This window comes from Pyrgilauda ruficollis, unplaced genomic scaffold (assembly GCF_017590135.1).
Source record: "Pyrgilauda ruficollis isolate IOZ18807 unplaced genomic scaffold, ASM1759013v1 scaffold97, whole genome shotgun sequence".
NCBI lineage: Eukaryota > Metazoa > Chordata > Aves > Passeriformes > Passeridae > Pyrgilauda > Pyrgilauda ruficollis.
Window position 1 is genome coordinate 2552246 of NW_024531821.1, and position 27943 is coordinate 2580188.

A 27943-nucleotide genomic window follows, 5' to 3' on the forward strand; every position below is an offset into this window, starting at 1 on the left:
CTATTTGCAGTCGTAATTGGCATCAGTCAGAGCAGCTCTTTGTTCATGGAACCACGATTAAACACCAAAGTGCTTTGGGAGAGGGGGGACAGAGCTCCCTCGTGATTTCCCAAAAGAAAACTGCAGCTCTGCTTATCCAGCCCTGCTTCTGGAGGTCAGCATGAGGAGCACCTTTTGCACCATTCCCAAATAAAACCCTAAGGAGGAATCTCTGAGAACCTCAGTGTTCACTGCCCTTCCCAGCCTTGTTCCTCCTTCTTTTTGCAGTTTGACAAATTTAACCTCTTTTTCCTCGTTTCTGGCTTTTAAGCAACCCAGGCTTCATCCACCATTGTGCAAAACCATGAGACAGAACTCAGTCTGGGGACTGAGGTTAAAAAATCTACCCAATGGATTGTTCCATTAAAACAAAACAAATAAAGCATCCCAAAACAAACCCCAGCAACTTCCAGAGGCTGCCACAGCCTCACTTTGCCATTTCAGAGCTCTATGTAAATTTATTTTTAGGTCACTTCAAAACACCAAGAGCAAAGCAGCAAAAGGTACCTCAGGAATTATCCTAAGTGGATTTATAGACCTGTAAATACCAAAATCTTTGCTGTGCTGCCCTGATTGTATAACAGATGCAGAGCAGTTGTGCAGCTGGAGAAACATCAATTATTGCTCCTGTTCACAAATAAACACTGGGGGCCTGAGCCAAGCTCCTCCTGCCCAGAGCTGCTCAGGCTCCAGCTCCTCCCTGCCCTGTTCCCTCCCCTCTTTATCTGAGCCCAGAAGATGAAGAGGAACTACTCGTTCCCTCCAACTGAATGTGTTTAAAATTCAAGGCTCATTCTTGTGTCTCAGCCCATTTGTAATTAATTTCTGGGTTAGTGTTTTCATGTTTTCCATTTCACTGAGCAAAACAGACTCCTGAGCTGTCCATCTCCTGCTGCAACAGAGATGGAGCTGGAAAACAGCAGGAACTTCTCATTTCTTCAATCACCTGAAAAATGATGGCTCTGTAACCCAGCTGTAGGTTATCACTGAATTTGATTCTGGAACATTTTAATAATAAGAGATATTGAGATTCCTATAACCAGTGAATATTCATTAATGCAAAATCACACAGCAATCCCTTATAATTATATGAAGTGTCCAAAGCATTGACCATTGCAGAAAATTATAATTAAAGTCATTGAAATTAATTAGGAAAGGAGATAGTAATTAAATTCCTGTTGCTGGCATGTAAAATTGCTCTGAAATTAAATACAATGGATGGCTCCTCCAGAAAGGGGGATGTGGTGGAGGTTTTTTTCCTTATGATAGACAAAATTAAAGGTAATTTTTATGGTAAGACTTCTTTAATAAAAATACTCAAAGATCTTTAGATAGGAAAGTTCTGCTAGGATGATCCTCCTGCTTAAATCAAAAGGAATCAAGACTTACCCTTCCCCCTGAGGAGACTCATCCACCCTGCCCCAAATGCAGCCCCACCACAATCTCAGGTGCCTGACTCTCAGGTGGCTCCTCAGGTGGGGTGAACTTGAGGAAAATCTTTCCTAATCCCCACCTGCTGGGCTGGGGGGTGAGCCAGGAGGGTTTGGAGCCTTCCAAAGCTCTGCTTTTCCCTTCCAGGGTTTGCCACCACATCCTCATTTCCTATTTTCCTTGTGCTCCATGTGCAAACATTGGCTGAAATCCCCTCCCTGTCTGGAAGATGTGCAGCTGCAGGTGGGAAGGGCAGATGTGGCTGCTCTGAGCCCTCTCTGATGCCTTCAGAGGCTCCCTGGAGTGGAGGCTGGACTGGTAAAGGAATAAAGCAGGGATTTATTAAAAGCCCTTCACAGGACACACCTCGGGCAGTGCAGGAGCCCGGCCGTGGCTCCACCCCAGGTGGACTCCTGGCCACGAGTTCTCACTCTTTGATCAGTTTTGGTCCATTCCATACTGGGGTTCAGTGTCCAATTCCAGCTCCAGCTGATGCAGTCCCATCCTCCCAGACTGCTCTCCTCCATTCCCTGTTGGTGGCACTTTTTGGGCTGAAGCTGCAGCGGTGTCCTTGGTTCTGGGCTGGAAAAGGATTGTTCTGTGTGCCTGAGCTGTGAGGAGAGCTGCTGACACTTGATGTGGAGTTCAGAGTTCTGTACCAGGGCAGTGCAGAGTCTGGGAAATATCAAAGCTCAAACTGAAGGCATCATCTCCTCGGGCTCTTGTTCCCTGGGAGGAGAATCCCATTCCTGCAGTCCCTCCTGGCCCTTCTCTCTCTGCACTGCAGTGAGCACAGAACACGAGGAGGTTCTCACACCTCAGAGCTTCACTCCACTCCTTCTGACAGGGATGCTGTGACTGAAAATCCTGACATCCACTAAACTGGAGTAGGGAGAAATGTGGAGATTTTCATCACAGCTGCAAACAACTTCTTTGGGCTGCAGATTTGCTCCCAGGGCTGACTCCAAGTCTTAATTAGTAACCTGGTTTTCCTCAGTTTAGCATAGAATACTTGAAAATTGAAGGAGATGAAGGTTTATTCTAAAAGAAAATGTGATTGCTGCCACATAATTATGACAGAGTGAGAACTCCCACTGTGACTGCTGGAACTGCAGATGAGACACAGATCCATCAAAGGGAAAACTCATCCCACCTCACCCTCCTTAATTCCTTCTTCCTTGGAACCTCTTCTTTTGTCTGTGTTTATCACCCTGCCAGTATTCTCCTGTTAATTTTAAGTGTCACTTTGAAGGAATTTGTGGGGGTTTTATTGATAGTAACACAGCCAGACCAGAGCTGCCTGCAAGGTGGAAAGGTGCAGGGCTTTTCATCCTGTTAGTTCAAACCAGGGAGGTGTGAGAAAACCTTTAAAAATACACTGATTTCCAAGAAACTTCTCTAATCCAGGCTGGAGACACTTGAATGCCAAGCCCTTGCTCAGGAAGAAAAAACCCCTCTCACCAAAGTGCAGTCTGCATCCCCAATAAACTGGGATGTGGGGTTTTATTTGTGGAATTTTCTCAAAGTCTCAAAGCTTGGAAACTTTTTTCACTTGTCTCAGACACTGTCTTGGCACCAGCACAGGATTTCATCGTGCTGAAATTTCACTGCTCAACAGTAGAAACCAAATGTTTTTCCTCACAATCATGCACTCATTCTCACTTGCAGAACAAGCGTTTAGCAGCATATGTGTCCCTCTGGCCTTATGGTGCTGAGAAAGAAGATCCTGCTCTAGGAACAGGAAATTTGCCATGAGCTTGAAGCTTTCCTAACCACAGATTTGTAGGCAGTTACTGCTCCACGCAGCCACAAAGCATTAACTAAGTTTATTTTAATAAAATATTCATTAAATTGCTATTAGATGTAACCCAGAACATCCATCCCCCTGTCAAAATATGTGCTGTAAGTCTGCTGAGAGCTCCTCTCAGTAAAAGCCCATCGTGGCCATTACTCAGTCCATAAATGTTGGGATAATCAGTGAGGAGAGCGATGAATCAGGAGCAGAAATCTGCAGGAAGAGCAGTGCTCAAGCTGAGAGATGCAGCCTCAGTGTCCTCATCAAACGTAAATCACAGCTGGGTTAAAGCAGGCAGGACTTGACTGCGGTCCCAGGGAGAAGCCAGGAGTAAAACAGCCAGTGAAACAACGTCTGGAGAGCTCCAGCCTGGGGGGTCATGGACCTGGACTCATTCATTAAGCTGAGAGGAAGCAAGAGCCCCACTTGTCACAGCTGATCGGTGACAAGGACAGAGGGTGGGGTGGCACTGGCCATTCCAGGGGGGCTCTGGCAGCAGCCCTAAATGACCCCAGTCTGTGCTGACTTTCCCTGGCCCCGCAGCTCCTCCCTGGGGCACCAGTTCCTGCTCCAGGGTGTGGATGTCCCTGATGCTTTCAGCCCAAGTGCATGTGGTTTTGTTGGCTGCCACAGCAGCAGTGATCTCCAGACCTCCAGAGGGGCCCAGGGCTGGGGTTTTTCCCCAGGAGCTCCCCCCTGGTGTGGCCTGGCCCTACAGAGCAGGGCTGTGGGCGCAGCTCAGAGGTGGCACTTCCAGAGGATCCCATCCTGATCCATGCAGGACAAAGCCCTCTCCATCCCAGTGTTCTGTACGAGAACATTTCCCTCTCATGGCCCTGTGGACCAGAAATCCAAAAGCCTTTCTGCAGGGTCCTCTCCCAGCAGCACTGGCCAAGCTTGTGGGAATTCTTCTCATTTTTGGCTGACCTTTCCCTGCAGCTCGAGGGGTCAATCAGCTGCAGCCCCAGCTTGGCAAAACCCTTGGCATGAGGGATGGCTCAGCCACCAAACCAGCCCAGAGCAGTCTCTGTTGTACCCTCTGGGTGCACACAAAGGAAAAGGAGAAGTTTGGAAGTGTCCAGTTCATAATTTGTTTCTATCAAGTCAAGTGAGGTCAATGCCATAGCCACAATATTGTTTAAATTCCATAAAACATTTTTCTACAATCTCTTCAGTCTAAAAAGGCAGGGGAGAAGCCCTAATTTTCATCCCTAAATGTTGAATTCTTCCATATCAGCTCGTGATTCCAGCATTTGTCTGATGTTCCTGCTGGAGGGTGCATCTACAGCTGGGAACCTGCCTGAAAGCATTCCCAGAACAGAGCCAGGAACAGGGAAAGGAGAAAACAGATGGATGAATCTCTGCAAAACCATGGGAAAGGAGTGAAATATGAGGGCCATTTGGGTGAGCAGTGGGGTGTTGAGACAGGGGGAGGAGGAATCTGAGGGCTGACCCAGGATTCCAAGGAATGACTTTGCTCCGAGCTGTCTCTGATGGGCCTTTACCTCCCTGATTCTAATCAGAATAACAGCTTCCTTCCTGCCACGGAACAGCAAGAGAAAGTTTGGCAAATTCTCCAGGTTCCAGTGGAAAGTGTGGGTTACAGAAAATTTTAAAGAACTTGGAAATACTTCAAAGAAATTGATGAAAATCTGTTCTGCTGAAAAATTCTCTAAATCACTTCGAAATTACTTGCTTGCCAGAGGAACAGTTTACATTTCAGGCATGGGGAAATTTCTTATGGTACAATCCAGCAAGAAACAGTGAAAAGAAAGCTCAGTTAGAGCCTCTTTGGGAGCTCCCTCCATTCCTGGAAGGAGCATTTTGCATTCCCCATGTAAGCCAGCCCTGCAGCTGGAGATGCATCCCCTCTTGGCAGCACTGAGCTCACAAGTGACATTGCAATTGTGAACGCTTTGTGTCCCTGAATGTATTTCATATCTGAACATATTTCATGTCTGAACATATTTCATATATGAACATATTTAATTGATGGCAACACCACACCCTGGGGGGCAGCACTGAGGATGGACACAAGGATGAGATGCAGACCATGGTAATTATTCTGAATATTCTCCAGATCTGCAGTTGCTTCTATTCTAGACATCTACTAGAGGCAACCATGAAATGAAACCTTTACTCCAACGTGTATTCCAGAAAGTCTTTCAAGGCTCCACAGAGATAAAACTGTCTGAGCTCTTTTGGAGATTTAATACCATGATGTGCTCACTTAATTTGTGATGGAAAGAGCCTGTTGGACTTATCATTACTCATTACTTCAGCTTCTCCTACACTTTCATTTGTCCTCCTCAACTCTGTGGAGTATGCTCAGGCTATAAATAAAGGTCTCTGGGGATGCTGGATATTGCACTCTGAACAAAAATTTCAGTGACTCATTCTCATACATATTTTCTGCCATTATCTTCATCACGGGGAAATGTTCTCCCTCCTTGCAGAGGGTTGGGAGGAGCGGAGCTGGGACTGGGTTCTTGGCAGATGTAGGTCAGGGAGCTCTTTCCTCAGATGCCCTTGAAGGTGAGGTCTTTTTTACCCAACTGCTGGAGCAGTTTCTGCTTACAACCAAACATCCTTAAGGCCCAGAGCTGTTGGGTGGTTCCTGCCCAAAAAGGGCAAGTTTCTAACCAGGAGAGTGGTGCCAGAGTGACTGACAAGTGCAATGACTTCATCTGGCATCACTGACTTGGAGCAGGCACTGCCTGCCTGGCTTGCTGCTCCTGAAGGAAATGTGTGGTGCTGGAGTCACCAGTGTCACTCCTAATTACAGCAAACACCAATTAGTGGGCTTGGAATGGATGAGGTCTGTGCAAGCACTGCCTGGTGGGGACACAAACTACCCAAACAACGCCCCACAGCTCAGCTCTTCCACAGATTATTCCTAAAGGACAACCTCCTGTTTGTTTGAAAAGGTGTATTTTATATAAATAAAACACAGGGATCAGAAATCATTGGGAATGTGTGAAAGCAGGAGGGTGCTGCTGATGCCTCAGCCTTTACAGACTGCAGTGCACCACATCCATGGGTGCTTCCAGCTTTTCCAAAGGCTCCCAGGGATTGTCCTCAGTGCTCCCAGCAGATCCATGCACAGCTGCTCCTCTCAGCAATTCCTCTGCCATTTCCTGGCCACAGTTACTCATCATTAACTCTTTGCACCCCAGATGAGGAAGATGATGGGATTTCATCCAGGACAGGTGCTCTTGGCTGGGCATGGATCGTGCTGGTGGGGAGCAGCTCTGGAATGATGCTGCAAACACTCCCTGAAAGGAATCCATTATCCCTGATGGATCAGAGCTGCTGCCTTCAACTCACTTCCATTTCTGACTCATGGTGACTTCTGACACTTTCAGGAATATCTCTTGCAGTGTAAAAAAAAAAGTAAATTCCAATAAAATCCTCCTCATTCTCTCAGTTAGGCAAAGGCCTGGAGCAGCTGCAGCACTGCTGGGTTTTGTTCTTGGAAAACACTTCCAGAGGGGACCCTCGGGAGGTTACAGGGAACCTTTTCAGGACAAGGCTCTGCCCTGGTGTGCCTGGATTCCCAGACAAATCCAGAGCTGTGCTTGGGGTGCTCGTGGTGTCTGTGGGAAATGCCAAATCCAGAGCTGTGCTTGGGGTGCTCAGAGGTGCTCCTGCCCCAGGCAGTGCCTGCAGCTCAGGGGCCACCTCAGCCACCTGCTCCCAGCTCCCAAATTCCAGAGCCCAAATGAGCTCCCAGAGCAGGCAAATCATCCCAGCCGGACCTGCAAAGTGCTCTGTGTTTTCTAACTCCAGGATTTCCCTGCATGAGCCCCCTGTGATTCCAGACCCTCTCGTGCTCCCCAGCAGCCACATCAGCTCAGGAATGTGGGGAGCAGCAGGGATCAGTTCAGTTCCACCAAATAAACGTTCCCATTGCTCCCCTGCTGCCCTCTGCTATCACACAATGCACAATGCAGTTTGCTTTCATACCTAATGCACATTTAATCAGAATTAAATAGAATTAGGTCTTTCCTAGTTGCTTAAACCATTGATATAATTATTCCAAATCTTGACGGGAAAAAGAGAGAAACAGATGTTTTCTCTCACCTAATTTTTCTCTGGAGAAATAAAGACTGCTTATAGATTTTTATGGCTTCTCACAAGAACAAAATATGGGAAAAATTACAGATTCATGAATATTTAACATTAATTCAAAGAAGAGTTCAGTGTTCATTTAACAGAAAATACAAGCCAAACTCTAATTCTTTTCTTCAAAGCTCTCACAGTTCCACCTACAGTTTGTGTTCTGGCTACTGAGAGTTCAACTGATGCACTGGGTACCACTGAAAAATACATATAAACTTTGAATTTAAAAGGAAAAATCCCTTGATTTGTCTCTTACACTCATCTCTAAAAGATGGAGTAGCACATGCTTCTTTAATTTGCTCTGAGGAGTGTGAAAGCACTAATGCATAATTTAAAGTGTGATGAGGTGTTTGTGCATTCAAACTCTGCTGTGAAGGAGGAGAAGCAGCAGCACTTCAAGGCCTGGCTCACAAGCTGAGTGTTAATAATGAGAAAAGGGAATATTTTGGTTCACTCCTTAACAGGAGGGTCCAGATTCCCTTAGAAGAGAAGACACAAACGAGACATTTTCTCTCAGCAAGTCCCAGACTTTGGGATTGTGCAAAATTCCCTTTCCAGTTGGATGTACAGCTTTAAGGACTGGCACATTTGAAGATCTGACAGAAGTCACTGTCCTGGTTCTTTTTTGCTTTATTTTCCCAGAAGTTCTTCCTTTCATTCCCTTCCTGTAGAGCAAAGAGCTCCTCTTTGTCCTTTGCTTCCTTATTATCCTGATGTTTTCAACCCTGCACCAAAAGCAGCTTTCTGTCCACTTGCAATCCTTCTCCAAGGAATTCTGCCCTTTAGCATTATTATTTTTGCTGCAATGAGTTCAGCAAAGGAATGGCTGGGTAATTATTGAGCTAGGGAGGAAGAATACAAATTTCCAGCTTCTCAGGGAAGCAGCAAGACAGGGAGTTTAGACTTCCTTCTCCTCACAGAAACCCATATTTTAACAAAACTAGATGTCAAAAATGCTTCAAGGTTAGAAAAACTGCTTAACTCCAATAAAGATACCCTGAAATAGATCTAAATACAGATTTATTAAAGGAATAGTTAAATTAGATGATAGATTGATATCAATCTCACTGAACTAAGATCTCGGTCCGTATTTTAAGGCCTGTATTATTGCAAATATAAAAGTCATTCCCTGCCTCTCCCAGGCATTTTCATCAAGGCAAAACATCAGAATGGGGTGTACATCATGCCTGGAAGATGAATTTCAGTGTTCAGCAGCAGTGGTGCTCAGCCACTCACCGGCTAGAAGACATTTATGCTGCAATTGCAAGTCTAAATGTCATAAAGATGAAATTAAGTACTGTGCACACCATGATCAGAGCTTAGTGATGTGGAGAGACGTGGAAAATAAGTTTATGTTGGGTTGGTTTTTTTTTTTAAGGAAATATTGATTTTTCATACAAATGTCCAACCTGGAAAATGAAAGTTAAAATTTAAAAGTCTCAGGACTTTGGGCACCAAATTGCTGTGACCTCTTACAGGCAGAATAAACCACCTGGGTATTTAAAAACAAAGAGGGGGGCTGTCATTGGTACAGAAATAATCCTGGTGCACAGATCAGGAGGAGTTTCCAGAAATTTCTGAGGTCTTGTGGCGCTTAAAGATGAAGGTGAAAACTCTCAAGACAGCAAAATTGCCACTCAGCCCAGATATCTTTGAAAATCCCTTTGCCAGCCACATTTTTGTTGTGTTACCAATATTCCTCTGGGCTGGGTACCTCATTCTTAGAGTGAAGAAATCACTGAGAAGGAGGCACAGAAATGAGATTAATTACTTGTGACAGCAGGAGGAGTTTTTCCAGCCTCAATTCACCTCCAGGTTTATTTCCTGAGGTGTGAAGATTTATAGCACTGTGGTCACCTCAGCCACTTTATCAGGGCTTGTTTCTGAGCCACAAACACCTCAGAGCTGCTCCTGATCTTGCTCAGCCCTTGGCACACTGGTTTATGCCACAGGAGCTTTGTGCTGTGTTTAAAATGGTTTTCTTTTCCCAGCATTTAATTCCTGCCCTTTTAATCTCAGGTTAAATATTTTCAATGAAGTTTAACTTATTTAATGTAACTAAATATAGCCAGCCTTTTTTAAAAAAGGCTGGGCAGTCTGTATTAATTTTAATTTCTCAGCTCTAGGACAGAGAGATTAAAACCTCAAATTTATTTCATTATAATTCTACCCCAAAAGAGGCAAGTTCTGAAACAGCTGAAATGTGGAGCAAAGGAAAGAATCCTTCCAGGACAGCCTGGTGACCCCTCCAGCCTCTCCACCAGAATTCAGCTGTTTCCCCTCTCCTGCTTCCCTCAAATTCCCTGAAATTTGAATTTAAACTCTGACAGATTGCAGAGTCAGAGAGTTCCCTGGGTTTGGATGCTCTCCAGGTGGGATCAGGCAGAAATCCTCTTTCCTCAGGGCAGTTGGGCAGAGCTTGGGGGGATTTGCAGTTCCTTTGGCCAGGAGGTGCCACAGGCACAGGTGGGACCTGCCCTCTCCTGCTCCTCCAGGCAGGGACTCGCTTTTCCCAAACCCTGATTTTCCCACCCCACCCCAATGCACAGTCCATTGCTGGCATCACCCTCTGAGATAAGGCTTGCATCAATAACAGAAATTACTGATAATTTTGAGAGTCTCCAGCACAGTTCTGGCAGGAATGCACAGTGAGAAAAAAACATGGTTTAGTGTGAGAAATGAGCCTGCAAAACCTAAGGCTGGGAGGGGATTTAAGAGCCAGTGGCAGCATGAAAATAATTGTATTTTAGTTAATTCTACCCAAAAAATGCTCTTGAAATCTTATTTACATTAAAATGACAAGCACTGAATAACTACAAAAAAAAAGATTATTGCAAATTGCAAGTGTGTGCAATCCTGTTTTGGCAAGTTCCAGCTAATAACCTTGGCTGTTAATACAAACCTCAGAGATATTTCTCTTAGTCTGAAAATAAACCCACAAGGCTCTAAATATCACCATTGGACAACTGCAAATTAGCATTTTAAATGTATTTTTTCACTTCTCCTCATGGAAATTCCCTTTCCTGGGTTTCAGGGTTTGTGTGTGCCAAGGAAATGTGTTCCTTGTTAATCACAAAAGGTAAGAAAACCATAATTCAGTGTATTTCCAATGTCTGTGGGAAGTTTTTATAATTCTGGCTGAGACAAAGCGGTTTTCCATGAAGGACAAAGTTCTGCCCCTCAGAAAGAATGGAAATGAAGGAAATACATTTTGTGGATGACACTGTGTGATTTTTTTGTGGTTTCCAGAAGAAAGACTTGAGGAAGGGGCCTTGTACCAGCCCTGCAAAGGTACAGCACCTTATCCACTGTAATTAATAAAACAAGCAATAATTAAGTGCAGCTCTGTAGCTAACACTGACATTTCCATCAAAAGCAAACAGATTTCATCTTTTTATCAATATAGTTTTAAGTTCTCCCTACAGAGAAGTTCTGTTTTGAACACAATCTAGAGGCAAACATTCACACGTTCTCAGAGCCACAGATCCAATTCTTCATCACAGGAACCTAAACACCCGCCCACAATCACACCAGAAACCTTCCCCAAGCCCAGCTCCTCACTCCACTTCTTGGTAATGCTTTAATATCCAAAAATTAAAAGAAATTTTAATTTTTGAATATTAAAGGGGAAAGAGCAGAGCAGTGGGATGGAAAGGCTCAGGAGGGGTTGTATAACACTGTAAGGAGACATTCCCATTTAACTCCTGCATCAGCTCATCCCCCGTGCCCAGTTAGGAGCAGTGCTGCAAAAGGGCTCTGGGAGTGTCTCTGCTGTGTCTCAGACTCAGATCCAAATGCCAGCACATGTTTTAACATTTGCAAATGAGGGAAAGGAGCACAGCCCCTTACAAAGCTGAGCCCTGCTAAAGGGCTCCTCTTTCAATGAAGGAGCCATTGAAAAATGACTCTGGGAGCATTATTGAAGTATAATTGACTAGGATCTTTGGGTTATTAAATTCACTTTTTCATTGAACACTGTGATTCATCTGGATGAAAGGAACTTTTCCACGGATCCTATCTGCACTTCTCTGAGCAGGTGTCTTTGACTGGCTCCAAGTGCCACCTCAAACCTGTGGCAGAAAAAGTCCCCTTTTCTCACAGTGCCTATTCCATCCCTCCCCCCAGGCAGGTAGAGTTAATGCTGCTGTCTGAATTTCAACACATTTGGTTCTCTTACAGCACCTGCTGCTGAAGATCTCAGAGCAATCTGTGAGCATTCACCAGCTCAGGCTCATGATCATCCAGGGTTTGTTTTTGCATGCTGGTGAGCAGGGCTGTGAGAGCACACCTGGCTCCTGCAGGGGCTGTGGGAGATGAGCCACAGCTTTGTCTTCCTTTGGCCCCTGGAATGGGATTTTTCTGTCCGTTCTTTCTTCCAGAGGGCACAGAAGGCAGCTCCAGGAAGGGAAGCAGACTGGTCCCAGTGCTGAGCAAATGTTTTAGTCCAGCCATGAGCAGTCAGGGCCCGTTCCCTTCGCCTGCCCTCTCCTCTGCTCTGGGCACTGTGTCCTGGAACCAGCTGGCTCCTGGAAGTGGCTGCTGAAAGGCTGCTGAAAGATCTGGTTCCTTGGGACTACAAAGCCTGTTGGAGTGTGCCCAAAGCCAGGCAGCAGTTTCAGGGCACTCTGTCCCCCTTGGCAGGCCGGGCATGTCCCACACGGTGCCAGCTGACAATTCACACCCTCACAGAGCTTTTCTTACCCAACCTCTCACATTCTGACTGATCACTGATTTTCTCGGGTGCCAAAGGCTGTAACAGGGTTATGTCTGACCTAACGATCTCATCAAACTATTTTAAATGGGTGTAGCTCAGCCCCCAGCAGAGGAAGGCTGCAGTGACTCCGTGCCCTCTGTGCCACCAGGACTGCACCAGGGCAGAGCTGTGGCCCCAGGACAGAGCCCCCAGCCTGAGGAATTCACAGACAAGGCAGAGAAGCACGGTCAGAAATCACAGACAGAGCTGAGAGTGGAGCCCAGAGGAGCTGGAAGTGTGAAGGATGAATGCCCCAAGTCCAGCTGCTGCCTGCCTCTTCAGCACTGAGAACTCTGCCCTGGACAGGGCAGGGCAGAAAAGCTGAGGTGAAGCTCATAAATCCAGTGTTTATTCCTCCTCCCTCCAGTGACTCCACGGCATTATCCTGTCATTCTTGTGAGCCTTTCAAAGGGAAGTTTCTGAACAACAAAGCTTTGCCACAGCCCTGCTGCTGGCAAGGGCCACACCATCTGCCATGCACTCCCTGACTAAAATTCAACTTCTGCTTACAAGGTTTGTCCTCAAAACCAGCAGTCAGCTGCAACTCTCAGCCATAGCTGCCTTATTAAATATGAAGTTTTTATTTTAAACACAGTACACTTTGTAACAAGAAAATCAATATCGAGTAACCCAGAGTACAGCAGACAACAGCTGGGGGACGTAATGTGATGGCAGAAAGTTGAGAACAGGATTTTGGCAGTTTTATATTCAGCAAATCTCTCACTTGTTGTTTTTCATGGCACTGAGTTCTAAAGATCTGAGATTTCTCCCCAAAGCGTCACAAGACGAAGAAACCAAGAAACCACTTTTGACATTAAAGGCCATTATCTACAGAATAAATCATTCCTTATATTTTGCTTTATAGGCTACTGTAAGAGGATGACTCTTCCCAGAGCTACGATGAGTTAACAACATCAGTGACCTCAGAGCCCTGAGCAAAGACTCAGGAAGATACTTCAGCATCAGAGGACTAAAGGTAAAGTATTTCCTAAAGTAAATGCTTGTCTCTGCCTTCCCTTGGGCTTTGGGTGGGGGTGCTCAGCTCTGCTCAGGGCTGGGGTTCACAATAAACTCTGCCTGGAAAAGTTACAGAGGTGGAAAAGAGGAGATGGAGCCAGAGATGTGCCCGGTACAGGAGTACAGAACTGCATCAAGATTTTGCTGATCTGCTGCAATTTTATTTTATTATCAGATTCTTAATTAGAAACAAACTTTATGTCATCATTGAATATTGAATAGCAGTACTGAATAATGAATAGGACAAATAACCCAGGGATTTTTGGAACCAAGCTATTTGTCCTTAGGAGATGATTAGCTCTCTAAAATGATATGTGACTCACAAAAAAAACTCCAATATATTTCCTTAACCGGCAAAAGGGTAACAGATCATTTTGTCCCTAAACTGCTTTTTTCACCACGTCCTACCAAGGAAACTCTTTCTCAGACAATGCAGTTGGTTTTTTACAGGTTTGCACTGCAGGGTGCTGTGGCCAACGAGTTAAAGATCGTGATGTTCCCTCGGTGTCACCCGGCCAGCATTGCTGTCTAGTGCCGTCCCGTCCCTGCTGTCCCCTGCTGTCCCCACTGCTGTCCCCTCGCTCACTGCCGTCCCCTCGCTGTCCCCGCACGGCCACAGCAGGGTCCCCGCACTGGCAGGGCACTGTCACAGACAGTCCCTGCACCGCCACCACAGAGTCACCAACAGCCACTGGCAGTCACCGCGCTGTCCCCGCACCGCCACCGCCACCGCACTGTCCCCGCACTGTCACAGCCCAGCCACCGCAGGGTCACCGCACCGGCCCCGCACGGCGGAGCCGCGCAGGGACCTGGGGCCATCCCTCTGTCCTTCTGTCCTTCTGTCCCTCTGTCCCCCTGTCCCCGGTCCCTCTGTCCCTCTGTCCCCGGTCCCTCTGTCTCTCTGTCCCTCAGTCCCTCTGTCCCTCTGTCCCTCTGTCCCTCTGTCTCTCTGTCCCCCTGTCTCTGTCCCCGGTCCCTCTGTCCCTCTGTCCCTCGGTCCCTCCGCCTCCGGCGCGGCCGCTCCGGGGCCAGCGCAGAGCCCGCCCCGTGTCAGGCACGGCAGCAGCGCAGCTCCCCGGGCTCCGGGCAGGATTGCTGCTCTGCTGCTGCTCTGCTGCTGCTCTGCTGCCGCTCTGCCGCCGCTGCAGCGCTCGGCGGGCAGTGCCGGGGTGCGGAGCAGCCCCGTGCGGTGGCTCGGCTGCCCCGGGCTGCCCGGGCCGGGGCTGCGGCTCCCCGGGACCATGAATTCCCCTGCTCGCACTGCCCGCGGCTCTGCAGCCACTTCGCGGGTCCAGAGATGACTTTGAGCTGACTCGCCGAGGGACACGACCCCAGCTTGCTATGGAGGATGCATTTTAAGATGAATACCTACCTTGGCGATACATCCAATACATCAATACCGGGATATTTCAAAGGCTCTGCACTAAATTATGGCAATTTTTCTGCAAACAACTCCAACGAGACAGGAAGCGACCTGGATTCACCTGCCTTGGCCACCAGCAGGGCGATCATTGTGGGGCTGATCCTCGGTGCCTTTATTCTCTTTGCTATCATAGGTAATATCCTGGTAATTCTCTCGGTGGCTTGCAACAGACATTTAAGAATACCTACAAACTATTTCATCATTAACCTGGCCATAGCAGACCTGCTGCTGAGTTTCACTGTCCTGCCGTTCTCTGCCACGCTGGAAGTGCTTGGCTACTGGGTTTTGGGGAGGATATTCTGTGACATCTGGGCAGCAGTGGATGTGCTGTGCTGCACAGCCTCTATTTTGAGCCTGTGTGCCATTTCCATCGACAGGTACATCGGGGTCCGGTACTCCCTGCAGTACCCCACGCTGGTCACCAGGAGAAGGGCGATTTTAGCTCTCCTGGGTGTCTGGGTCCTGTCCATGGTGATTTCCATCGGGCCTCTGCTGGGCTGGAAGGAGCCGGCCCCGCAGGACGACAGGGAGTGCCGGATCACCGAGGAGCCCTTCTATGCCCTCTTCTCCTCCCTGGGCTCCTTTTACATCCCTTTAATCGTCATCCTCGTCATGTACTGCCGGGTCTACATCGTGGCCAAAAGGACTACCAGGAACCTGGAAGCTGGGGTGATGAAGGAAATGTCCAACTCCAAGGAGCTGACCTTACGGATTCACTACAAGCACGTTCACGAGGACTCCTTGAACAACACCAAATCCAAGGGTCACAACCCCAGGAACTCCTTAGCTTTCAAACTTTTAAAATTCTCCAGAGAAAAGAAGGCGGCCAAGACGTTGGGAATTGTGGTTGGCATGTTTATCCTGTGCTGGCTCCCCTTCTTCATTGTCCTGCCACTGGGTGAGTTGGGGATGCGAGGGCAGGGGTCGGGGTGGGTTTGCTGGATCCCACAGAATTATCTTGGAAAGGACTCACATGGATGAGAAGGAGATTCTGTTGGGAGAGCTGCAGTGAGCAGATGAAAGGAAGGGAATGAAAGGAAGGGAAGTCCGATGTGCAGTCATGCTGGAACTTTGGGAATGGTGCAGCTGCACAAAGCTGCTCACCCACAGTCCTCAGGGCCCGTGTCACCCCAAGGGACAATTTCTCCAGAGTTCATATCTTAAATCCCCCTTTGTTGAATTGAATTAGGTGTCAGAAACATTACCAAAATGCTTTACCCCAAATCCTAGATGAGACAAGAGAGCTGCAGCCCTGCAATGTTGGGGGCCACTGCCCCAGGTTTGGGATATAACAGTAGGATTTTGGCATTTTAAGGTGCCCTCACTGGAAATGAACTCAGTTTATTGTGAGAGGCAAAACTCCATGAGCTTTGGGAAGCCGAAAAGTTCTAGCTGTGAGTTCAAACGTTACTGATCAAATCCCAAAAGCAAAGGAGATCCCCCAGATGCCCAGGAAGGTGCTCCTTGGTGTCAGTTGTTCTCGTTTTGGACACTGCCATGGGAGCTTTTGGCAACCACTTTGTTCACTTTCTACTTTAAAATACTGTTCAAGCATTGACATAGCCTTAACACATTGCTCAGTGTGCCCAAAGCTGTGAAATGTTCTTGTATTGTTTTTAATATTAGCACTGCCTCTGAAGGAGAGTATCTCAAAATAGTCAATTACTGAGCTCTCAGAAATATCTGTCCAAAATTAATTTCTCTGAGACAATCTGGCAGCCTAATTATGGAAAGAGGTGGATAAAGAAAGGGGAGAAAAAGCCTTTATTAATGTTCTGTATTTGTGTTTACTTAGTTACCCAACCAAAACATTGCTGATTGAGTGCTAAGCGAATATTTTTAGAGTTTGTTGTAGAAAACTAAACTGAGTTCAGCAGCCTGGTCCTGGTGGAGTATTATAAAACTATAATTTCTGTGTATCATTAAGAATCTTTACTGCTTCAGCTATGGCAGGGCGACTTTGTCTTCTCTAGCTTATTATACTGAATTTTAAAATCTTTATGACTCAACACTTGCATAAAGGTCACGATAAGGATGTGAAAAATTCCAGACAGAAGGAAAACTGTGAGTAAAGTTCTCTTTGGCTACTGAAGTTTAAGTCCTTGTGCTGGCTCTTAGAGGAAGTTTATAACATAAAACAAGCAGAAATACCCAGCTGTGGATAGAAATGTATTTCACCATATGTAGCAGTATGAGATTTGTAGCAGTAGGTCATGATCCCCTGATAAAGCAGATGCCCTCCTTGATTTTGAATTATTGAAGGAAAAAAAGCAGCTGTGACCACAGCAGCTCGTGTGGGTGGGTGGCAGGAGCCAGGACTGACACCCCTCAGCCAGCCCAGGTGTGGAGCAGCCCAGCAAAAACAGGGACACGGGGCAGGAGCAAAGGGAGCCACCAACCAGCCCCCATTAAAGTGCCAGCCTTCCCTGTGAGGAGTTACTTCAAATCTCCTGGGCTCTCTGGGAGTTTAGTGAGAGGCTGTTAAACCACCTGAGGGAGAATTGATTGCTTGCCAGGACATGATTTTATCTCCTGTGTAAACTGTGACAAGGCAGCAGTGGGTGACAGGCTGGAGGCTCCAGCACAGCACCCAGGGCTGGCACAGGGGCTGGGGGACAAATCCAATGCTGGGGACAAACCCAGAGCTGGGACAAACCCAGTCTGGGGACCAAACCAGAGCTGGGGACCCCAGCCCAGCCCAAGGCTGTGACCCCGACACCCCCAGGTGGGGGCACTGGCACCCCAGAGCTGAGGGCAGGAAGATCTGCAGGGGTGAGCTCTTGGCAGTGCCATAAAACTGCTGGAATCCCCTTTCTGTCAGGAAAAGGGGACAGAGGGGGTCCACAGCAGCCCATACAGGATCCAAATGCATTTCCACAGTGGGTGTTTTCCCTTGGTTTTGCTGACTAGGAATAGGCTGGGTTTATCCCTTGCCCCTGATTTTCCTTTCTAAATTTATGATGCAGCACTGTCCAACCCCTGTATTTTTATCTCTGTGTATCAGTGCAGAGCCAGTTGAGGATGGCAGGCATGATTCAAGCATTGCTCACTAGGACAGGTGGGAAAAGTCCCTTTCCTGACGTGCACAATGCAGCTGCTCTCAACTGCAGCAGAGGGGAAAGAATTCCTAAGGAGCTGTGAGCTGCACTCCTCATAGCAGGAATCTTTTGCTTTGTGTCTTGAAGACACAAAATTCAGTGAAATGCTCTTAAAAACCCTTTAGAGAGCACCCAGTGGTATGAAATCAATTCCTGGGATAGGCAAACTGTAGAATCCAAAAGGTGCTGATGTTTTCCAGGTTCTCCACTGGTCCCTGGGCTGTCCAGCTGAGACAGCTCCCCTTCCTGCAGGACAGGCTTCTTCCTCAGCTTCTCCTTCTCACACCTCCAGTTTGCCCCAGTGACCCAAATCACACCCTCACATCTGCATCCTTGCTATTTCTGTTTCTGTTTCTCTGCTCCCTGTTCCCCTCAGTAAATCCATGGCTCTGCAGGAGGGTGTTGGCAAAGCTGGATTTCTGTGGATCCAACCACAGAACATTTGCCAAGCTGGTAAATGTTATTTCTGCAGCACCACAGCCCCGGGTCTGAACAAATCTACTTAGATGTAGCAGAGTTTCCTTGGTATTCTTAGCAATTCCTTGAGTTTCCAAGGTAAATTTATTCTTCTTCCAGCCTGGCATTTCAATTTATTCCACAGCTCCCCCTTTGATATTCCAGCCCAGAGTTACTCCATCAGGTGGCAGCTATGCCTGGGAACAGCTGTGGTGCTGAAAGCAGGCAGATTGCTTGGAAAAATGAAAAGAAATTATATCAATGCTTCCAGAGCGTTTTCCAAGCAAAAATCCCAAGGAAATCTCTGCATCCAGTGCAGATTGGAATTGCAGCCTTGACAGCACAGGCACTGAGCAACAATAAATTCTCAGCACTGAATTGCCCCCAGTCAGGTCTGGGGCGCTGAGCTGTGCTGCCTTCAGCACCTGGGGAGGCAGAGCTGGGGTCAGAGAGAGCTGTGTGAGAAATTTGGGTTATTCCTCTATTGGATATTCTTTCCAGGCAGCAGTGGAGCTGCAGAACATCCTGGCTGCACATTTATAAAAGCTCCCTGCCTGTGCAAACAGTCACCCTGCCACTCAAAATTGTTTGTGATTCAACATAAAAAATAAACTAAAGACATTTGTGTCTTTGAGACAACTTCTTGGACCATAAATTCAGTGACTCAGCTTTGAGAAGTAAATATCTTGGTTTTTTAAAATAAATGTTTCTTTTCATCCCTTTCATACAAATTCTTCCTTAGGCAGCAGGATCACATTAAATATTCATTGCTGATAAATGATGAGTAAAAGATATTCTTTTTATTTAAAGGCTAGAGCCCTGCAGAACTAAGGTAACACTCATTAAAACTCCCTCCTTTAAACAATGGAGTGTCCAATTTTACGTCAATACCTTTGTTTAAAAGATTAATACAAAATGAAGGATTGTATAAGGAGAGGTTTAGTGTCACTGCTGTAAATTGAGATATCAGAGCAGATTTCCCAGTCTTCTCCCAGACATTCCCAGAGGGAAAACTCACCAGGAACTTAACCAGGGCACTTCCCCAGCCTGCTGCATCATTCCAGTGGAGATCAGAGCAGGATCCACTGCCCAGTTCAGAGCCTGCTCCCACAGATCCTGCAAAGAAAAATAAAACTCTTGGAACTGAACTGACATGGGAGAGGTCCCAGGAGCCCCAGGATGAAGATACACCTGGTGGGACTGTCACTATGGATCAGGCTTTTGGAATCCCTCTGTAAGTAATAAAAAATAACATAAAATGTTCTGCACTTTGAAGGTCAACCAACACAAAATTATTCCTAAAATAAAATGCTGTTTAAGTACAGAATGTAGATTTATGTTATGTCAGGTCAACCTCTGAAATACCAAATCAGGCCCCTTGGTTTCCATGGGAAACCCTTCCAGGCTTTAGGTCTGGTGCTGGCAGTGCCACTGGGCTCTGTCTCTGCAGGGCTTTAGACCTGGCTTATCTTCACCTCATTTGCCTCCTCTTCCCCTCCCTGAGCAGTCCAGCTCTCTGGAATCGATGACCTCGAGTTAATAGTTACAGAATCAGATAAATTAATGAGATGTGGCAATCTGGCAGGTCAGTGCTGGTGCAAAGTTCAGTTGACAGGAGACAGCAGGAACTGGACAATCAAACATCTGCTGTGAGCAGCACAGAGTGTTTTGGCACGTGGGGAGCACCAGATTGCTTTAGGATGATTTCTTTTCCTACTGAAATAACCTCCCTTAAGCCCTGGTTTAAGCCTTTGCTTTGCAAAGGGTATCAATTACCAGTCACTTACAGACATCTGGGGTTTAGGACAAAGTTGTTATCAAAGGAGGGGAAACTGCACAAATTCCTGGGTAATTCTTCTGTAGGCTTTGGATTTGATTGTCAGAGGAACAAAGGGAAATCCTACAGTGGTCAGTGTCACAGAAACAAGTATACAGAGCAGTGCAGAAAAAAATACAGAGAAATCACCCAGTGCTGACTCTTCAGCCCCAGGGATGGCAGCAGCTCCTGGGTCAGGAGGTCAGAGAGATCCAAGGGAAAAAAAAAAACCAGGAGTGAGCCACTGGGCAGTGAGAGGAAATGTCCCAACTCTTGAAATCAAAGGCAGGAGGGAAGGGAGTCTCAGGAAATGTTGATTTTTGCAGGACAGTTGGACATGAGGGGTTTGCAAATGCCTGAGGAGCTGCTCAGGCTGGAGGGCACAGGAGCAGCACTGAGGAGAGGGACACAAATCCACAAATCCAGAAATCCTAAAGCACCCGAGGCCAGAGCTCAGGGTCTGGAGCAGCTCAGGTCAGGAGCAGCACTGAGGAAAGGGACACAAATCCACAAATCCTAAAGCACCCGAGGCCAGAGCTCAGGGTCTGGAGCAGCTCAGGTCAGGAGCAGCACTGAGGAAAGGGACACAAATCCACAAATCCTAAAGCACCCGAGGCCAGAGCTCAGGGTCTCAGGTGCTTCGGGTGGAACATTGCCAGGACCAAAGAGCCAGGAGGTTTTCCACATCTTTCCTAAAACAATCCTGCACGACCCACTGCAAGGTTTGGAGCTGTTCTGATGGGCTTCCAGGTGATCCCTAGGAACTGGAAAGCAAGAACCATCCATCTCTGAGGGACCAGAGACAAAACCTGTCCTGGAGATTCATCCAGCACCTCTGTCCTGGAGATTCGTCCAGTGCTCAGCTCCATGCTGGGGCTATTTCCTGCCAGCCATGCCAGGACAGATTGGCTCAGCTGTCAGGCAGAAGCAAGGAGGAGAGAAAACACCAGAGCATGTCCAGTAATTGCAGATATTTAAGTACAATAAATGAAATGTCAGCAGACTCAGATTAGCTTTTCTAGACTCCCTCAATCAGCTAATCCCTTGCAAAACAAGGATAATCTTGGCTCGTGAGCTGTCTAGTCAGGAGCTGCTGGAGTCTGTAATTCTTTTGGACTAACTAATAACAACAATAATGCTGTGTTTGTGACCCTCTGCACTGCCAGCTTTAGAGAGTGAACAAGGTTCTGACCAAAACTGATCTTGGTTTATCGTATTTGTCTGAGGGCAGCCAGTTTGAACACAGGTGAGTCCTCTCAGTGGTGTAAATCACAAAGCTGGGCTGGGCTGAGAGGTGGTGCCCAGGGCAGTAATTCTGTGTTTAAATCCAAGGCACTGTCCCTTCAGAAATCAAATGTAGCTGCTGTGCCTTGGAACTGCTTCTAATGCAAGGAGGTGTAGCAGCTCTGGGGCTTAGGAAAACATCTCATGCCTATCTGTACTCCTTGAAGCCCTGGCTTTATTTTGGCCACTCCAGATAAGTTTCTATTTTCAGAGCCTTTCAAAAGCTCTCAAATTTGAGTCATTGTGAATGAAGTTCATGCTGTTCTCACTGCAGTGATTTGTTCTTCTGAAATATGAGGCATCTGCTACAGGTTGTCAGTCCTAGGACATAAATTCCTCACAACCAGGACACTTTGGAGCTCTCAGCAACCTGGGATGGAGCAAGGTGTCCCTGTCCATGGCAGGTGGTGGAACTGGATGAGCTTTAAGGTTCCTTAAAACCAAATCATTCCATAATTCCAGGATATTCACGATGTACCTATCACTACTCTGAGAATGACAGCTGCCAGACTTGGAGCCCCGTCACATTTGTATGCTACCCATTGTTACTCCTCATTTACCCAGTTTTCCTTTCATTTTCCTTATTGAATTTGATTCTGCTTGTTTTGGATGCTCTCTGTGTTTCTTAAGATCATTTTTCACTGTTTTCTAGCTGTTTTACCTGTTAAAGGATCCTAATCCCCTCCTGCAGCAGCCTCCCAGCTTGACCAACCTTAGTTTTATAACCATCCTCTCCACTTCATCATCTACTGTTTGTAAACATTTACTGTTTGGCTTTTTTTCCCTATATTAAATAAGTCCAGGGGAATGTAAACAAACACTGGATGCTGGAAGGGAAGAAATCAGGAGCTTTAGGAATCCAATTAGCTCTAAAACCTTGGCACGCTGGCTTGGCTGAGCCCGGGGTGCGAAGGGCTGCAGGAAGCTTAAACAAAAGGCAGCCACATCCTTTCAGCACATTCTAAACTCACAACAGCTCTGCTCAGGGGCAGATTATTGCTCCTGCAGGGAGGATTCTGCTGCTTGTGCACACAGGGCATGTAACTCAGCCATCAGCAGCTTCCAGGAGCTGTGGCTCCTGCAGGAATCCCAGGCCAGCTCGGAGGTTCCCAGCCTGGAAAGTCTCGTGCTGGTCACAGCACAGATTTGATCAATCACTTTTCCCAGGGAAAGCTCCATGATAAAGCAGATTCCTTGCACAGCAAGGCTCATTTCTGCACAAGCTGACTCCTGGGGACAGATGGAGATGGGGGTTGATGTTGGTGAAGTTTCCTGTGTTCCCTGTCTCAGGACTCAGCTGTTACCATTTGGTGTTTTGCAACGCTTTCCCTCACCAGAGCAATTTTTAAAACCTTGGAATTTTCTCTTGAAAAGCTCAGATTTAACTCCAGTCAGAATGCCTCCAATCTGCACCAAAATGGAATGTCTGAAATAAGATTGGCCTTGGGTTGCCTTCCAAGGGTACCTGTACCCCATCACTAATTACCAATTCTCCCTTTCTATTTTATGGTGTGCAAACAAGGAGGTTTTGAAACACTTCATTTTCAACCTGTTGTTAATAGGGAGAAGGAGTTTCGTGTTTTGTGGCTCTTTAACCTTCAAACAATGACAAAGGCATGCAGGATCTCCAGTTTCCCAGCTGGAATATCCAGTGGCACACAGCAAAGCCCTTACATGACTGTTGCACCATTGTATTGCAATGAATCCAGATGTTGTATTTGTTCCAGGAAACTGGAAAGGAGCTCAACACACTCCCCCCCAAGTGTGTTTTCATCTCAGCAAAACTGAATTTAGAAGATTTTGAAATGCAATTCCTTTGTAAGGCACAGAAAACAGCACCTGACAGCCCCAAATTCATCCCTAGTGACTTGTCCTTAAATCCAGGGAATCCACAGTACTCCTCCCCAGTTATTATCTAATCTAAGTATCAAATTCAGAGCAGAACTGATCATTCTATGAGTAATTTATTATACTCAATTGACATCAAACCCACAATGCATTAAAAATTAATGTTTAATTAAAACCTCCTTCAGTGAAGAGTTTTCCTTAATTAAAAGTGCAACAATTAAGGCATTCCAGAAGATTTTCCTGCTGCCCACCCTGATATTTTAAGGACTCTTCCCAGGTCTACTGAAGTCCTTATGAGCCTTTTCAAAGGGTTTCAAGGACTTCCCTGACTCCAGTGGACTCTGAATTTTAATGTCTCAGTGGTGCTCTGCCTCCATATTCAGAATATGTGAGCAGAATTAATATGGCAAATTGTTTCCCACAGTGTTCCCTAATTTCATTGAGGAGACTTGACTGACTTCTCTGTAATAAAGCATTCATTATAAAGAACCAGTCAGAGCCTAAATGAAATTAGTTCTTCCTAAATAAAATACTTCTTAATTCCTTTTTATGATACTTTCTCAGTGTATCTCCAAGCTCAACAGCTCCATCGAGCCTGGGGACTGTGGGCAAAAAACAGATTCCTGCAAACTGATCCAGCTGATTTTCTGAAATGTTTCCTGTTCTCCACTTGTGCTTTGCAAAATCTCGTTGGTGTCAGTGGTGCAGTGGGAGGGAGATTGTGGTGCTGTGATTAATGAATCACAGGGTTAGTGCCAAGAAATAAAAGTGAGCAGAAAATACACATCCCTTGGAGTGAGGCTGTTAAACGTGGAACACCAGGAGAGCAATCACTTGGAGCAGGGAAATCCCTCTGGCCACCCCACAGGGAATAAATCACTGAGGAGAGAACCACGTGCAAATTTTCCAGGCATTTTAAAGAGCAATTTAAATCAGCAATTTTAGGGCAATATTTAATCTCCTTATCAGGCTGCAGTGGGGAAGTGATTGGAGATTAGAGCAGGAAATATCAGTCTGGTGTTCAAGTGTGTCCAGCAGACTCTGCATTAGCATTTTATCAAGGCATCAAAACAGCCACACTTGTTTGCTCCTGACAGGTTAATGCAGCTAAATAGAAGGTATTGTAGTTAATTAAAATAAATAAATAAAATTTTAAATCAGCATTTAGCTACAATAATAGAAGGGTTTTGAAACTGAGAAATCCAGGAGTAAATTCTTGTGTGATATAGATGAAAGAAGCACGGCTTGTTTATCTGCATTGGTTCCCAGTTTTCATCTCTAGATTTTCACTCATTTTATCTGGCCTGTAAAATTCCTCATTTGTTTATTTATTTTATTTATAGCATTTTCTCTGTCCACATTTAATCTGACTAAAATTGAGGAATGTCTTACAGCTTTTCAGCTGTAATAGTATCAGACAAAGGCAATCCACCTCTGTGGATTCCAATTTACACCCGAGAAAAAATAGAGGCTCCTGAGCCACTTAATGAAGTTTGCTAGACTTTAAGAGCTAAAAATCATTTAGAGTTTAAAGGAATTCCAGAAAACTATAATTAAAGAAATTTATCAGTGTGAACTCCAAAACGTTCCTTGTACATTATGGTGCTTTTTAGCTGTTTTGTAAAGCCACAGAGCTTCTCTTTTCCCTAAACTGAAATATTAGCAGTTACAAAACAAACCCTGCAAAGGTTCTGCAGCTGAGCATGGGGAAGATTCAGCAGCATCCTCCTCCTCTTGGCTGCAGTTCTAAACTTAGATCAGCTTTTCCTAAAGCTTTATAAGAATGTAATGGCTCATTCCATGGAATCCCAGGAATTGTCACTGAATCCTTCACCCGAGACATTCAGGAGACACAGTTTTGGGGCTGCAGTGATTTGGTGCATGCTGGAAAATTTTCAGATGCATTTTATGGTTTCTCTGATGTTTGACACGTCGTGCTCTGTAGTTCCTGCAGCATCCATCAGGATGGAGGCAGGACCTGCAGGATCTGCAGCAGCTGCACAGAAAAGGCTCTGGCCAAACCCTGCAGATCACTGCCAGCAGCACGGCCCTGAGGGACAGGGGCTCACCCTAAGGAGTCCTGAAAAACCCTGAAATGCAGAGCCCTGAGGAAATCCCTTTAAACTCTCCTTTTAACCCTGAGTGAGGAAATCCCTTTAAACTCTCCTTTTAACCCTGAGTGAGGAAATCCCTTTAAACTCTCCTTTTAACCCTGAGTGAGGAAATCCCTTTAAACTCTCCTTTTAACCCTGAGTGAGGAAATCCCTTTAAACTCTTCCCAGGAATTGTCACTGAATCCTTCACCCGAGACATTCAGGAGACACAGTTTTGGGGCTGCACTGATTTGGTGCATGCTGGAAATTTTTCAAATGCATTTTATGGTTTCTCTGACACGTTGTGCTCTGTAGTTCCTGCAGCATCCATCAGGATGGAGGCAGGACCTGCAGGATCTGCAGCAGCTGCACAGAAAAGGCTCTGGCCAAACCCTGCAGATCACTGCCAGCAGCACGGCCCTGAGGGACAGGGGCTCACCCTAAGGAGTCCTGAAAAACCCTGAAATGCAGAGCCCTGAGGAAATCCCTTTAAACTCTCCTTTTAACCCTGAGTGAGGAAATCCCTTTAAACTCTCCTTTTAACCCTGAGTTCCTCAGCTCCAGGGCAGAGCCAGCCCTGGCACCATTCCCAACTCTGCCCGGATAAAATCCGGCTGCACCATTCCCAACTCTGCCAGGATGAATCTGGGATCTGGAGCCATAGGACCTTTAATGCAGTGAGTGCAGCCCAGCCCTGGCACCATTCCCAAACTCTGCCAGGATAAATCTGGGATCTGGCTGCACAGGACCCTCCGTGCAGGGCGTGCAGCCCAGCCCAGGCCCCACACACGCTGTGCTGGCTGTGCTGGCACCCCAGAGCTGTTGCCCAGGAGCAGAGGAAGTGCTCTTGCATAGTTCTGAGGCCCCAGGCTCGACCTCTGCGTTGCTGTGAGATGGGAACAGTGCCCAGAATCACATCCCTCCCCTCCTGACAGCCACCACTGACTCAGCTCCTTTCACAGCCCAGCTAATCTGAAACCACTCCAGAGGAAAAGGTTCCTTCCCAGCCAGGCTGGGCTGTCAGCTTCCATTTGAAAGGCTCTGCAAACCTAACTCCAATCCTTGACAGAGGAATTCTCTCCTGGATTCCCACTCTTGGTCACTTGGGGCAGACACAGAGGTGTTTTCCCAGATGGATAACAGATCCAGCTCTCTTTGCCATAAAAATCTCATACATTCTTTTCTCCAGCTCCATTTGCTAAATTTAGCTGATCAATTACCACTGAAAGTGGAGGAAGTGGATTCCCCAGTGTGAGATTTTCATTTGGGCAGCCTCGTTAGGGAAATTGTTTGGTTGTGAAGGGAAGGGGAAGTGTCCACAGAATGACCTCTTGATTTGGGTTACACCATTTTTATGAATGTCTGAGATGTGGGAAGTTCCCCAATTAACTTCGGGTTTCGGGAGGTTTGAACTCTCACAGTAATCTGGATAAATGGAGGGCATTCAGGAGCTGCCAGAGGATGAGTTGAAGTTGTAAGGTGTGTCTGGAAGTGCTCTTTTTGAGGGGCCTGGGAACACTTTTCTTTAAAAGTGACCTTTGAAAGATCTTTGAAGAAGACACAGCCTTATTCCTTGTGTGCCTTGTGCAACAGCCTGGACAAGGGAGGTTTGATCTGTCCCTGGGATCAGGAGATGTTCCTGCAGCAGGTGTGGACCTATAAACACAAGGACTGCTTCTTATTTTTTACCCTTCATCAGTAATGTGCTCCTTTAGCTTTCAGATGGGAAACATTTCCTTATTAGCTTTAAAAATAACATTTAAAAAATAACAGAAGACCAACACTGAAAGCAACATGCATAAAAGTGTTTTAAGACACAGATTGTAACAGTGATCTGATGAACATGTTCCTTCCTAAAGGCAGACCAACCCCTTATCTCAGATATTCTCTGCTTGTTTCCCCTGGACAGGATCCCTGTTTTCAGCTCTGAAGCCCCCTGAAACGATCTTCAAGGTGATTTTTTGGCTTGGCTACTTCAACAGCTGCTTGAATCCCATCATCTACCCCTGCTCCAGCAAGGAGTTCAAGAGGGCTTTCATCCAGATCCTGAGGTGCCAGTGCCACCGGCGCAAGCAGCTGGGCTGGTGGCCCTACAGCTACAGAACCTGGAACCGCTGCTCCCTGGAGCACGCCCGCAGGGATTCCCTGGAAGACAGCGGCAGCTTCCTGAGCGGCAGCCAGAGGACTTTATCCTCGGCATCGCCCAGCCCCGGCTACGTGAGCCGGATCAGCCAGCCGCAGCTGGAGCTGTGCACGCTGCACGAGTGCCGGAACTGCAGCTCCCTGCTCAGCCCGGCCCGGGAGGGCGGCGGGCAGCAGGGCCACTGCCAGTTCTTCACCTTCCAGCTCCCGCCCGAGCGCAACGGGCACGGCCCCGCCGCCGGCCGCGGCTCCGGCCATCAGCCCCCGGGCACGCCCTGAACTCGGCACCGCCGGGGGGCGAGTCCCGCGGAACGAGCGGGTCCGAGCGCTCCGAGCCCTCTGGACACTGCCCTGCCTCGCCCCAGGCCCAGGGGAGGCAAGGACCCTGCTGGTGCTCAGGAGAGCTCGGGAAGGAGAAGGGAGGGACGGCAGGGACAGGAGGATTCGTCCAGAACAGGGACTGCCCAGATTCCCGATAATTCCCAGAGAAGCTACTGAGGGCAGGGAGGGTGCAATGGGCAGGGAAGGGCACAAGGGACTCCTCAGGTGGCCTGGGAGAGCTGAACAGGCAGACACACCTGTGTGGAGAGAGGGGGAAATGGGGTGGGCAGGGTGGGGGAGCCCAG

General features: G+C 47.0%; 2 protein-coding genes across 3 annotated transcripts in view; both read left to right on the plus strand.

Moving 5' to 3' along the window:
• LOC121365583 (E3 ubiquitin/ISG15 ligase TRIM25-like) overlaps positions 1 to 27943 on the plus strand; it is a 430661-nt gene that overhangs the window by 209689 nt on the left and 193029 nt on the right. The gene's annotated exons all lie outside the window — the stretch shown is intronic.
• Positions 14242 to 27904, plus strand: ADRA1B (adrenoceptor alpha 1B). Its single transcript, XM_041489899.1, has 2 exons — positions 14242 to 15478; positions 27085 to 27904. Exons 1-2 carry the CDS (start codon positions 14506 to 14508, stop codon positions 27594 to 27596), a joined length of 1485 nt encoding a protein of 494 aa, XP_041345833.1. The 5' UTR covers positions 14242 to 14505; the 3' UTR covers positions 27597 to 27904.

What these genes read in the sequence shown, in the direction of transcription:
- ADRA1B (XM_041489899.1), top strand. Translation starts at nt 14,506, where the DNA reads ATGCATTTTAAGATGAATACCTACCTTGGCGATACATCCAATACATCA. An exon ending in CTTCATTGTCCTGCCACTGG is followed by an intron (nt 15,479 to 27,084) that starts GTGAGTTGGGGA and finishes TCCCCTGGACAG; the next exon opens with GATCCCTGTTTTCAGCTCTG.